Source organism: Colletotrichum higginsianum, chromosome 4, assembly GCF_001672515.1.
Source record: "Colletotrichum higginsianum IMI 349063 chromosome 4, whole genome shotgun sequence".
Classification (NCBI taxonomy): domain Eukaryota; kingdom Fungi; phylum Ascomycota; class Sordariomycetes; order Glomerellales; family Glomerellaceae; genus Colletotrichum; species Colletotrichum higginsianum.
The window spans coordinates 64,304-76,494 of NC_030957.1; the positions used below are offsets into that span (position 1 = coordinate 64,304).

General features: G+C 55.4%; 3 protein-coding genes across 3 annotated transcripts; 1 reads left to right on the top strand and 2 right to left on the bottom strand.

The window, feature by feature from the left end:
- Positions 1 to 602: 602 nt before the first annotated feature.
- CH63R_05369 (Transcription factor) lies at positions 603 to 3,491 on the top strand (the record flags this gene model as incomplete). The annotated part of the gene is made up of 4 exons (XM_018300344.1): positions 603 to 803; positions 886 to 1,602; positions 1,662 to 2,736; positions 2,794 to 3,491. 4 exons carry the CDS (start codon positions 603 to 605, stop codon positions 3,489 to 3,491), a joined length of 2,691 nt encoding a protein of 896 aa, XP_018158194.1.
- A 1,181-nt stretch (positions 3,492 to 4,672) lies between these two features.
- On the bottom strand, positions 4,673 to 6,482 carry CH63R_05370 (Alpha beta hydrolase fold family; the record flags this gene model as incomplete). Its single annotated transcript, XM_018300345.1, has 4 exons — positions 4,673 to 5,550; positions 5,614 to 5,955; positions 6,015 to 6,252; positions 6,315 to 6,482. 4 exons carry the CDS (start codon positions 6,480 to 6,482, stop codon positions 4,673 to 4,675), a joined length of 1,626 nt encoding a protein of 541 aa, XP_018158195.1.
- Positions 6,483 to 7,479: 997 nt separating this feature from the next.
- On the bottom strand, positions 7,480 to 9,245 carry CH63R_05371 (Quinate transporter; the record flags this gene model as incomplete). Its single annotated transcript, XM_018300346.1, has 3 exons — positions 7,480 to 7,714; positions 7,777 to 8,988; positions 9,064 to 9,245. The coding sequence occupies 3 exons, from the start codon at positions 9,243 to 9,245 to the stop codon at positions 7,480 to 7,482; spliced, it is 1,629 nt and encodes a 542-aa protein (XP_018158196.1).
- Positions 9,246 to 12,191: the final 2,946 nt, after the last annotated feature.

Consider the following 12,191-nt stretch of genomic DNA (forward strand, 5'->3'; position numbering starts at 1 on the left):
CCCCTAAATGGCTTAGACAGATAAGACCATAGCGACTAATGGCATTCCGACAGACTGGTAGCCCGCTGCCGGTACATTTGGAGCTTTAGCATAACAATGATCCGAGCCAGCCCTTCTGCTTCTAGAATATCCATCGATTCTTTATTCCGTAAATCAGTAGGTATATTCTTGTTCTATTCAGAGTATTTCTATCGCAGAGACGATGCCTAGCTGCCTGGGTACCTACCTACCCGTCTAACCTACAAGCGGGCTGCTGTAATGCCATCACAGCACCAACCAGTTGCAGCCCCGGGCGCCAAATCCCCCCATTGGCACCCTTCTTTTCAAATCCTTGTTTTATTTTATTTCCCCTTGGCATTCCAAGCAGCCCAGAGCTCCCCCTCGTCGTCTCCCCTAAAAACGCGGCAACCTCCATTCATCTCCACGCCTACGGCAACCGCCGTCGCGTTACATCTTTTCCAATCCCAACCCGCGCCAGGAGCATTTCCACCCTCCCCCTCCTGGTCCTTCTTGCTACAACTGCGTGTGACACCGTCAGTCTATGACGCGGAAAGGGAGAGAGGGAGAAGAGAGAGAGAGAAAGAGAGAGAGACAGAGAGACCATGCCGGGTCGCCCACCGAAGCGACCGGCCGAAGCTGGCGATCCTGCTGCCACTTCTTCCGATGGCGACGCCGCTCCAACAGCTGCCGCCAAGGTGAAGCTGCCGAGACTCGAAAAAGGCGGCCAGGAGGACTTCTCCTCCGTCGTCAAGAACCGCCTGTCATCCTACACAAGGACTGGACAGGCTTGCGACAGGTGCAAAGTGCGTCCATCCTCCCAGGCTTGCTTTCGTCGATCTCAGTGCTCAATTGCATTCGCGCCAACTAACCTCCCTCTCAACCCAGGTCAGGAAGATACGTTGCGATGCCCTTCCCGAAGGATGCTCCCACTGCATTAACCAGAACCTCGACTGCTACGTCACCGATCGCGTCACCGGCCGTACCGAGCGAAGAGGCTACCTCCAAGAGCTCGAGAGGGAGAAGACGGACATGCTGTCCCATGTGCGCGAGCTCGAGAAGCTCCTCGAGAACAACGGCATCGAGGTCAAGCCCTACAACTGGTCCCCCTACGGCGCCGGCTACCCGCCTCCCGGCGTCACCTATGATCACATGGGCAACCCTATCGAAGACCCTGCCGAGAAGGACGCCTGGACCAAGGTCGGCTCCCTCTGGGTCAAGAACTATGCCTACAAGCCAGCCGCCAGTCGCTCGTTGCCCCGCTCCACCCTCGAATCGCGTCCCGTCCATAACCATCTTGGTGTCGGCTCCGACAGTGCGCCTCTCAGCTCCATTAAGGGTACTCAGCTGTCCATCCTCGGCACCACCATTGACGTTACATCTTTTGACGCCCCCGATATCGACGAGCCCGCGCCCGACACCAAAGTCTCCCAGCCCCTCTACAACAAGTCGCTCCAGTCATTTCTCCAGTCATGCATGAACATTAATCCTCACGTCGCCATCGAGCTTCCCTCGCGAAGCGACGCCTTCACCTACTCAGAGTGGTATTTCCTCATGATATGGCCCTTCCTGCCAGTCCTGCACAAGCCAACCTTCATGGACATTGTGAGTTCAACGTTCCCGCCACGCCATTGCCCTGCTTCCGTCGCTAACCTCATTTATAGCTGACCCGCATGTACGATGAACCCAACTTCGAGCCGACGGTCCCTGATCTGGTCATGGTCCACATGGTTTTCGCCACAATATACTTCCAGTACGGCGTGCGGAATTGGGAGCAGCAGGAGACGCGTTCTCAGCTCAACGAGCTGTCTAACAAGCATTACCACTTCGCCCTGAGCAAGATGTTCGACCTAGCCTCCTCACAGTCCGTAGCCGCCGTCCAGGCCATGGCCATGATTTGCGCACACAGCCGCAGCTTTCCCAAACCCGGATGCGGTTCCATGATTGTCAACTTTGCCTTCCACCGCGCCATCGACTTGAACATGCATCGTGCCATGAAGGTACCCGGCGACACGACCAATCTGGAGAATGAGATCCGCAAGCGCACCTGGTGGACCATCCTACTCGTCTACGTCACACTGAATGGCCGCCTCGGAAGGCCCATGCCCATCACGGTCGAGGAGTACGACGTTGACTTCCCGGAGCCCATTGCGGACGAGGCCCTGACCTCGGACGGCGTAGACCCCTCCGTCACAACGCCTTGCACGTATCACGTCGGACTGGCTGGTTTCAAGATCCTGCCCCTCTTTATGGAGATGTACTCCAACATCTACAGTGTCAGACGTGACCCCAAAAACTACGTTGATGTGGTCAACTCTCTCGAGGAACAGCTTCGTCTGTGGAAGGACAGCCTGCCCGAGGCTCTTCAGATCAACCCCGGCCAGACGGAGCACGAAGGCCGTATGTACGCCCTTTATATACAGATGTACGCACTCGAGTTCCGTCTCTGCTTGCGTCATCCGTCCGTGGCAATGACCAGCGACCGAAAGATTCTTCTCGAGAATGCCCGCATCTGCGAAGAGACTGCTGCACATATGCTCAATGCCGTCAAGAGCCTGGTGAAGCTCAAGTCTCTCGACACGACATGGTACCAGATGGCCGTGTACGGTGCTGCCATCTTTACCACCTTGGTTGCCCACTGGGAGCGGAGATTCGAGGCTACGCCCAGCCAGATCGCTAGCCTTCGCGAGGAGATGAGAGACTGGATGGAGATCATCAATGCAACGGTTTCGCTGCTAGGTGAGCAACTCCAACAACGCATTCTATCCATATCCGGAAAGCTAATCATGTGTCCAGGGACTGGTGCTCGCATCAGCAACGAAATCAACTTGATCATTGAGAGGACCATTAGTTGGATCGAGCACGATCAGAAGCAGAAAGACTCATCACTTACCCCGGCGATCAAGCCCGACCCGGTGGAATCGTCGCCCTTCCAGCTTGCTTCACAGCACCCAACAACGCAAAGTATGGCTGCCAGCGCCGTCGAGACGGCTGCGAAGGCTTTCTACCCGGATTCTGCCAACTCAAACGAGACAACTCCGTACCCGTCCCTGGCCTACGCTGAGCAGCCATCCAGCAATAACAACGTGCCGTCGACGGCTGGCTTCGAGACCGACAACGGCTATTCATACACATCTGCGGGGCAACCAACGAGCACGGCTGACGACAGCTCGGCCGAGACTAATCCTCTGATTGCCTTCGCCTCTCAGGCCACCCAACATGTGGCGGACCCCGCGGGCTCTGCGGCGGCGGCCGAGCTCCTTTGGAGGCAGTCAGCATCGCAAGGGAATACCTGGCATGACTGGACAGCGGCCATGGCCGACAGCCAGGACAGATACAGCGCCAACGCTCTGCTGACCCTGGGTGGCGCCTCTCGGGATACAGGCTCGGTGACAGAGACAACAACCGTGGCCGACATGACTGCCGTGTCAGCTCCGGCCGGCCAGTGGCCACTCATTATTTTCGACGGTGCAGCAATACCCGGTGGTCAGTAGCGAGTCCAAAGTTCTTCTTAGCGTTGTTTGTTCTTTCAGAGTCTTTTTTCCTTGTTCCCATCAGTCATGTTCTGTCATAGAGCAATGTTAGGCGTTCTTACGGGGGGGTTGTCCGTCATAGCCAGCTTATGCTTTTTCTGGGCTCGGCAACAGAAGAAAAGGGGCTCATGGAAACGGGTAAGGGAAGTCGAGGGTTCGACTAGGCCTTTTGGGATGGACCGAGTGAGTCCTGGCGTTCTTGGGTAAGCCACACGTTGGCATCACAGTTTTCTTGGGCATTGTTTATACCTGGCTACAATGTGAGCCTCGCGAAGCATACCATTTCGCCTTCGTCGGCGGTATTTATAATGACTCCTCTGTCAGCGTTGGGCAGCGGTGCCTACTGGGCGCATGCTTAGACCGCAACTCGAGTATCATTGAAGAGGTGCACATCCTGCGTATAGGTGATCCTCCACGCCCTACAATCCATTCCTCGCGCGTCATCGCTCTGGTCAAGCATTATGCCTCTCACATCTACCGTAGTCTTTTTTCGGATCGATTCAATCATCCGAGGCAGATCTGAACGGGATGACGTCGCCATGCAAGAACAAGTAGAAAGGTGTCATATTGCCGACAATACCATTCTGGCAGACGGTTCGCATTCAAGTGATCAACGTTGGGGAGTAGAGTCGCTGGCTAAACGCAACTAAAACAAAACAAACACGACTCATATTGATCCCTAACAGTGACGGTAAGAGGATTTATTTATACAAGAGTCCCAAGCAGTGCACATCAGCCATGGCCAATGATTAAGAGAGAGTCACACTGCCAATCAAGTCTTAATATCAATCTTCTTGAATTGAGTGGCATAATTCGAGATATTTTCGCAATGAAGAATACGAATCTTTGTATTTGATGGAAGCTGGAGAAGCCAGTAATCTTGATCTTCGTCACCCGAATATTCAAATTTCCCTTCGCTTTCTCTCATCCCGTGTAAATCAGGCTTTGGGATCCGATAAGAGGCCTTATTCTGGATATGATGTTATCGCCCAGCTAAGCCGGTCTTGTTGCGCCACTTTGATTGTCAACGAACTGAGGTTGAGGTAATTACTGGTACATGATATAAACAAGTGCCTTGGAAGTCCGATCCATCTTCGATGTCAGAGCTTCAACTGATACGGAACCCTCTGGTTACCAGGATATCAGAAGCTTGGGGGCAGTTGGACTCCGAAGGGCGCCGTAAACAAATCACCACACGTCGTCCCCTCGGCAGGCATCTGCCCGAGAACGAAAAACGTGTAGAAAACGCCAAACAAGCAATTACTGGTCGCCGCGAAGCTGGTATGCCCGGCAGCGAGGGTCTTGACTAGGACGCCCGGCGAGAACCGCGCCACGACGCCCTTGGCCCCCTCGACGCTGCTCGCTGGATCGCCGACGCTGTTGAGCACCACGAACTTGCCCTGAGTCCTGACAGGCCCGCCGGACGTGTCGTCGAGCCTGTTGACCGGGTCGATCTTCCACTTGGAGCACACGAGGCGCCACTCGGAGAAGATGGGCGCCACGCTGGGTGCCGCGTCCGTCATGGACTGGAAATAAGATTTGAACTCGTCTTTACCCTTGATGTGACGCACCTCGTCCGTGCAAACGCCGGCGAGGATTCCTTCGAAGGGGGCTTCCTCGGTGAGGAGAGGTAGCGGCGCCGGGACTTGGTAGAGGACGCTCGTCAGGACGTAGCCGATCCAACCGCCCACCGCGCCGGTTTCGGCCTCGGTAAGAACGTTGCTCAAGACGGGGAACCAGCCGGGGCCGTGGATCGCGACGGTGAGAAAGGAGTGTAGGGCCGACCAGTCGAACTTCTTGTCCGTGCCAGTGCCACCGAGGGGTTTAGTCTTAAGCTTGGTTTCGAGACCGGTGTAGCGGGATCGGAGCTCAGCCGTCGTGGTGGAGGAGCCCGCAAAGGAACAGTTTGCCGGCGCATGGAGGCATGTATAGAAAAAGGCGTCGAGGCCGCGTTCTGCGTCTTTGATTTGGGAGGGCTGGGCCGTCGTGACGGTGTACGCGAGCGAAGACGGCGCGGGGCCTGCAACGCTCGTCAGCAAAACCGACTCATGCCATGTTCACTGGACAGGTGGTAGACACTCACTGTCAAAGAGAAACTTGTCGACGACCTCCGGGTACACCTGCGCAATCGTCTGCCCCAGGTGAGCCCCCGACGAGATGCCCCAGAAGCCCATCTTGGTACGGTTGTCGGCCTTCATGACGGTATAGTGGTCGACAGCGTTGGAGTACGTTCCCATGAACCTCCCGACCTCCTCGCCGTTCTTCTTGCACCTCTTTGCGAAGTCCTCCGCGCGCTTCTCTCTCGCTGTGTAGGCCGCGTCGTCGGCGCCGAGGAGCTGCGGCTCAGAGAGTGCGAACTGTTTTCGTTCGTCTTCGGAGGCGAAGCAGCGGAAGGCCGGGGTTGTCCAACCCCAGCCGCGGTAGTCTTGTAATCAGTAAGTTAGTACTGCATCTCACCAGAAGGGGGTAAGGGTGAGAATGCACCAATGGCGATGAGATCATAGCCCGCGAACAAGGGGGCGTAGTCTTCGCCGAAGCGGACGAGGAAGTTGGTCGACGACGAACTCCAGCCGCCAAGGGAGACGTGGACAGCGCCTTGATGAGGGGGGCCGCCGGAGACGGGGACGTAGGGTAGCTTGACGATAGCAAGGTCGACGGTCGGCTGGCCGCAGTTCCCCTTGACTTTTTTAGGCTTCCGAGGATCGGTGACTTTGGCGTGGACCTGTCCTAATGTCAGAGGGAGAGGACACTCAGGTAATGAGGGACACAATCAAGGAAGCTTACTGTCAATCGAGCACACTTGAAGGCGGTATAGCAGTCATGCCACACGAGCTCGGTGCTGGGGGTGATGCCGGGGAAGAGGGCAGGGTCGACGTCGTGGTGCGGTTTCTGGGCCTGTGATGGAAGAGCGAGAAAGCCCAGAAGGGACACGGCTGTGAGAAAAGACCTCATGCTGAACACACAGAAAGGACTCAAAAAGATCAACAAGGAGAAGCAAATAACAATGGTGAGGATATCACGAATTATAAAGGGCGTTACGCTGAGCTGAGTGAGAGTCAGGGGTGTTGGCCGCTGCCATCATTTTAACATCATCCTGCCAAGAATCCCGATTAAGCTTGGAGACAGTACTGAAAATATCAGTGAAACTCTGTGCGTCTGTGTTAAATTCATCATTGAAGGGGGAAATAGGGGGATTGTCATTTCTGCGGTACTCCGAGAGTTGTATCAGTGAGGAAAACGTTGCGATCTTGGGGGCTATTGTTACACAGGCATAAAGGGAGCGTTTGGTGGCTGAATTGTGGCATCCGATAGAGCAACGCGGGCTGTCGGGTTTTGATAGGAACAGGTTTAGCTTCATGGGCATGTGCGACTTTCCTACTAACGATGAACCAGAGAAACAGGGCGCCATCGAGGTTAAGCATGCGGCTGAGGAGAGGGAGAAGTTTCAATATCGGGGCACATCTTTGAGGCTGGCTGGGCGAATGCGCCAAATGCTCTTCATGAGCAATCTCGACCTACTGTTAGCTGACCAAAGCAAATTGATGGTCTTCCCAATTGTCTTCGTCCATTAGATCATCTTCCTAATCAACCCACTCACTCGTCCAGATCCTAGCTCCATCACTTACCATGGGAACAGGGTAACAATTGCTGGGTTGCTATGGAATGCGAAATCTACTTTTCGTCGAGATACTCACTTCACGCCTTCAAATAGGGAACAGCAAGACCAAGAATGTAGTGTAGGTAGGTTCAATCGGAGTAAATTGTCATCGTGACCTGTGCCGTAGCGCAAGGCCTAAAGGATAGGTATCAAAAGCCAAAAACTAGACTCAGGCCACTTCTTCCCACCGCTCAGCTCGTCCCCGTTCTAAATTTCATCTAAATGCAGAACCGCTTCCGACCATCAGTCATTGACATTATGTATAGTCTTATAAACATGCAACGGTGCCGTCTAAGCGCCCTCTTTGCGGACGTAGGCGTTGGAGGGGTTGATGGACTCGACCTGGACCTCGGCCGGGGTCTTGGTCTCGCTGACGTTGTCACCGGCGAGGTGCTTCTCCGAGCCGTACTCAGTGGCACCAAAGAGTGCGTCCATGTGCTCCAGGGAGACACCCTTGGTCTCGGGGACGAAGAACCAGACGAAAACGAACATGGAGAAGCAGAAGCTTCCGAAGATGAGGTAGGTTCTGTATTGTTGTGGTTAGCCTCGCCATAGTCATATTTCAAGAAAGGGTAACAATAAACTTACCCATAACCGTGAGCACCGACGGTGGCCAACATGTTGGGGACGGTACGGGCGACGATGAGGTTGAAGAGCCACTGGGTGGCGGCAGCAAGACTGACGTTGAGCGAACGGAGACGGGCGGTCGGGATCTCGGAGGCGTAAATCCAGCAAGCCGGGCCCCAGCCGAACTGAAAGAAGGCGGCGAAGAGGAAGATGGAGACCAGTGCCATGTATCCGGCACCCGGGACAGGCTCGTTAGGGATAGGCGGGGAGATGCGGACGTACAGTCCAATGTAAAACATGCAGCAACCCTGGGCGATGGAGGTCCAGAGAAGCGAACGGCGACGGCCGAGGGAGTCGGCCATGAAGAGCAGGAAGCAAATGCAAGCAAGCACCTTGACAATGCCGTAGATACCGGTGCTGAAGAGACCGGTGGAGCGGCCCTGGATACCAAGGTTTTTGAAGATGGTCGGGGCGTACGTGTTGATGGCGTTGGTTCCCGTCATCTGCTGGCAAATCATGAGGAAGATGGAGATGAGAGCACGGTTGCGGTTGCCCTTGACGGTCCACATCTCCTTCTGCATCTTGAGGAAGGTGGCGTCGCCCATGAGCTGTCTCTCGTTGTTAATCTGGTCGACAATCTCCTGGAACTCGTCCTCGAGGTAGGGATGGTTCTCTGGCAGGTTGCGGAGGACAGAAAGAATCCTCTTGGCCTCCTCCCACTTGTCTTGACGGGCCATCCATCGAGGAGACTCGTTGCAGAAGAGCATGCAGATGAGAAGCAGGAGACTGGGCAGGCCCTGGATGGCGAGAGGGAAGATGTACTTGAGCTTGCCGCTAAAGTGGAGGTCGGAGGCGTAGTTGATCCAGAAGGCAATCATACCACCCGTCACAATGAAGAGCTGGTAGAGACCGGTCAGGAGACCACGGATGGCACGGGGCGCGTTTTCGGAGACGTAGAGAGGGTTGATACTGGAGGCGGCACCGACACCGAGACCGGCGATGAAGCGACCGACGAAGATGGGAGCGAGCTTTCCGAGAGAGACGGCCTGGAGGACGACACCGACGAGGATAACGACAGCGATACCAATGAGGCACCACTTGCGGCCGTATCTATCGGTCAACGGGGAGGCGGCCAGGGCGCCGACGAAACAACCAGCCTGGAGCGTGGACACGATGTTGCCCACCAGGTTTGCGGAGTCGACATTGGCGGTGTTATCAGAAAGACCGTAGTCACTAAGAGAGATTGACAGGTTAGCCTCATAGCCTCCCGAACGCCGATCACCGGCTATCTGTGGGAATCCAACTCACTCTTGGAAGGGTTTCATGACAACGACGCCACCGATGACTGAACTGTCCCAGCCAAAGGACATGGCACCGAAACAGGCCGAGGCGGCGAGGGCAAAAACTCTCCAGCCGTAAATCTCGGCGGGATCCGACTCCATGGCATCATTGTGGACAATCTTCTTGAGAATCTTTTGCATGGCCGACATGATGGGCGGTTACTTCTCTGCAACAGGCCAGGCGTTGGCGGGTTGGTGTTGCTATTGCAGGAGAGAGGCAGAGACGAAAGGGTCTGGTTGGCCAAATGTGACACGACACCCGTTTGTGGTTTGAGCCTCAAGCCAAAGTGAATCAGCTCAAGAGGGTGGAAGGGGTGGCGATGTGCTGAAGACTGGTAGAGGACAGAGCGACGAAGAGAAGAAGAGGGATGAGAGTCGATGAAGAGCGAGGGATGGTGGCCCTGATATAACATCGGAAATCCAGGCTGGTGTTTTCCTTTCCTCGCTGATCGGAAAGCCTCCTCTTCCCCAGCTGTAGCAGCCGGGATGAGGGGACCCCTCACAGCCGAGAGAGTCAGCAATTTACCAACCCGCATGTAACCAAGTCACCCCATGGGAAAGTATCCCGGGGAAAAGAGATGGTGTGTGAGCCTGTGAGGAGTACATGCGGAGAGTACTGGGATTCTTCTGCGTACTTCTCCGTCTGGGGACAGAGAAGCAAAGCAGCCATGGTCGCGGTCGCTCCTGTGCGTCCGTCCTCGCAAAATCCAGTCGCAACCCAGCCAGTCTAGGTCCGAATCCCTGCTTGGTCCTGTCTGGCCCTCTCCCCTGGGCCACCTACTCCGGCCGTCTGTCTGTTCATCGGTGTCTCTGGACCCCCCCCCCCCAGGAAATCGAGCCTCAACGAATACCAAGACGGACGGTGAATCTTCCATGGGATTTTCCACCATTCATAGATAGCGGGAGGGCAGCCCGACGGCGCTGGACTGACGGGGGCGGCAGAGAAATGTCTTGGCCTCTGGTGGGGAGGGAAGAGGGTGGGGTGCGGCATGCCTATTCTATTTTATCATCAGCCGGACCAGGCTTTCTCATTGGAGGCTTCCGGTCAAGCTTGGAGGAAACGGCAAAGCGTTTTGGGGTGGTGGTGTGTGTGTGTGTGTGTGTGTGTGTGTGTGTGTGTGTGTGTGACTAGTCTCAAAGGCAGCACTTGGCAAAGCCAAGGTAGCCCAGATGGATGGGGCTTCAGTGTCAGATGCAGATGAGATGGGCGACAAGCAGCTCGGTTACGGGCCAAGGGGGTGCAAAGCTTTGCCGCGCTGAGCTTGACGAGCTTGTTGAAGATGGAGACGAGCTTGACCACTTGGCGAATGTCTTGGGGGCGACCGCAGCTCTTGTCGAAGGCGTCCGTCCGTTTCCGAAGTTCGTCGAGTGTCTGTCTGTGTCGTGGAAAGCCAGGATTGATTCCCCAGAAAAGAAGACAGCCAGGACACGGGATCGAGCTTGATGGAAAGACGGATGGGATGAGGGCGACCAGATTGGGTATGGCTGCCTCCTCCTCCAACAACATGCCATGGGTTCGTGGTGATCACGGCTATACTTACTACAGGACTAGCAGAAGCAGAAGCAGAAGCAGAAGCAGACCGCCCGTTGGCCGCAGGACTGGGGCATGTGCTAGCAGTTCAAGCTTAACAGCAATAGACGTGACCCTCTGGGGCCCCAGAGAGGAGTCCCGTCTCGGGTGCCCCAGGTTACGAAGAGCGGAGCAGCCAACGAACGGCCTCCAGGATGTGAGTGGCTGTTCTCGTTATGGGCTCAGCCGCCGAAACATGGGCCGTTCTTTGCAACGAGGGCGGCGCGTGATTTGCTGCGGGATGCAGCTTCCATTGCTCAGTCACGGGCTTCACAGTGATCCAGTAGGGACAGGTTTCGCCAACTGGGAGTCGGAGAGGCAAAAGAGCAAAGCCGGATGAGCATGGGGGTTGAATGGACTGGAAAATGGTTGAAGACAGGGGGGCGCGAGAGTAGCATACTGAATTGAGTTTAGTCTCTTCGCTCTCTGCATATGCATCGACAAGGAACTTCACAGGGGGGGCATGTAGTGCAGCTAGCTAGCTGTGAAATACGTTGGACAGACACAAACGGGAGTCTCGACCAGGCATTCACTCGTTTGAAGCCAGCCGGTAGTAGCCATCCCACACTCACTCGCTCTGTTCGGATGTCCTGGGCTGGTCTGGCTGATTCCTGCTCCAACTAGCAGCTCGTTTGTCGGACCATCATCCCATCATAATGATTCCTATTCAGTCCGGTGGATTCTGTGGAGAAGAGACACGCGGATGAGAGGAATGGGGGGAGGATGGGGAAACATTGGGGGATCGCGCGGGGGTGTGCATGGCCGCGAAATGAGGGGATGGAGGGCTCGGCGTGGAGACGGACGAGATGACGGATGAACCACCAACAACCATTCGAGAGGCAAATAGGGTCTTGAGCAACTGGATCAACACCAATCCCCTGCTCCTGTGACGGTTAGACCGTGTCTCTCAATTCAACGCTTGGCCATGGCTGGATAAGTGACTTACTTTTAAGTCCCTTGTTCCATTCACATCTTAGTCTTCTTCCAACAAACCACATTCTCTAGACATCTACACATAATCCGTCCGTCAGGTGAACTCCTCGTCCGAGGCATCGATGACCGGAACAGGTGAGACAATGGCCCGATTCGAACAAACCCGCCAAACACGGTTGACGTGACCACAACACCCCTAAATCCTTCACCACCAACCCCATTCTCTCCCACCATCTCCATGGCCCCGACTTTGTAGCAATACGCCAGAGGGCTTGGCATCGGGCACCGAAGCTCGTTCATTTGACGGAAAAACTCAACTGCGTTTTTCTGACCTGAAGAAACAGATGGCACTAGTCTGACTCTACCGACCCTCTATCATCTATGATCGGTCCAAGTTTTTGCCATTCGCGCACTCTGGCACGCCCCATCTGATCCGGTTCATGACCGATGATTTCGCCTATTCGTCGACGTGTGCGCGCGCGTACCTATACTCCAAAGTATCGATGAGGCACGGGAGAGTAGGGGGGCGCTAAACGAGGCCCTCGCTCAACCTCGACCAACATCATGCGATGCCACATATCGCCGCCTCTCCC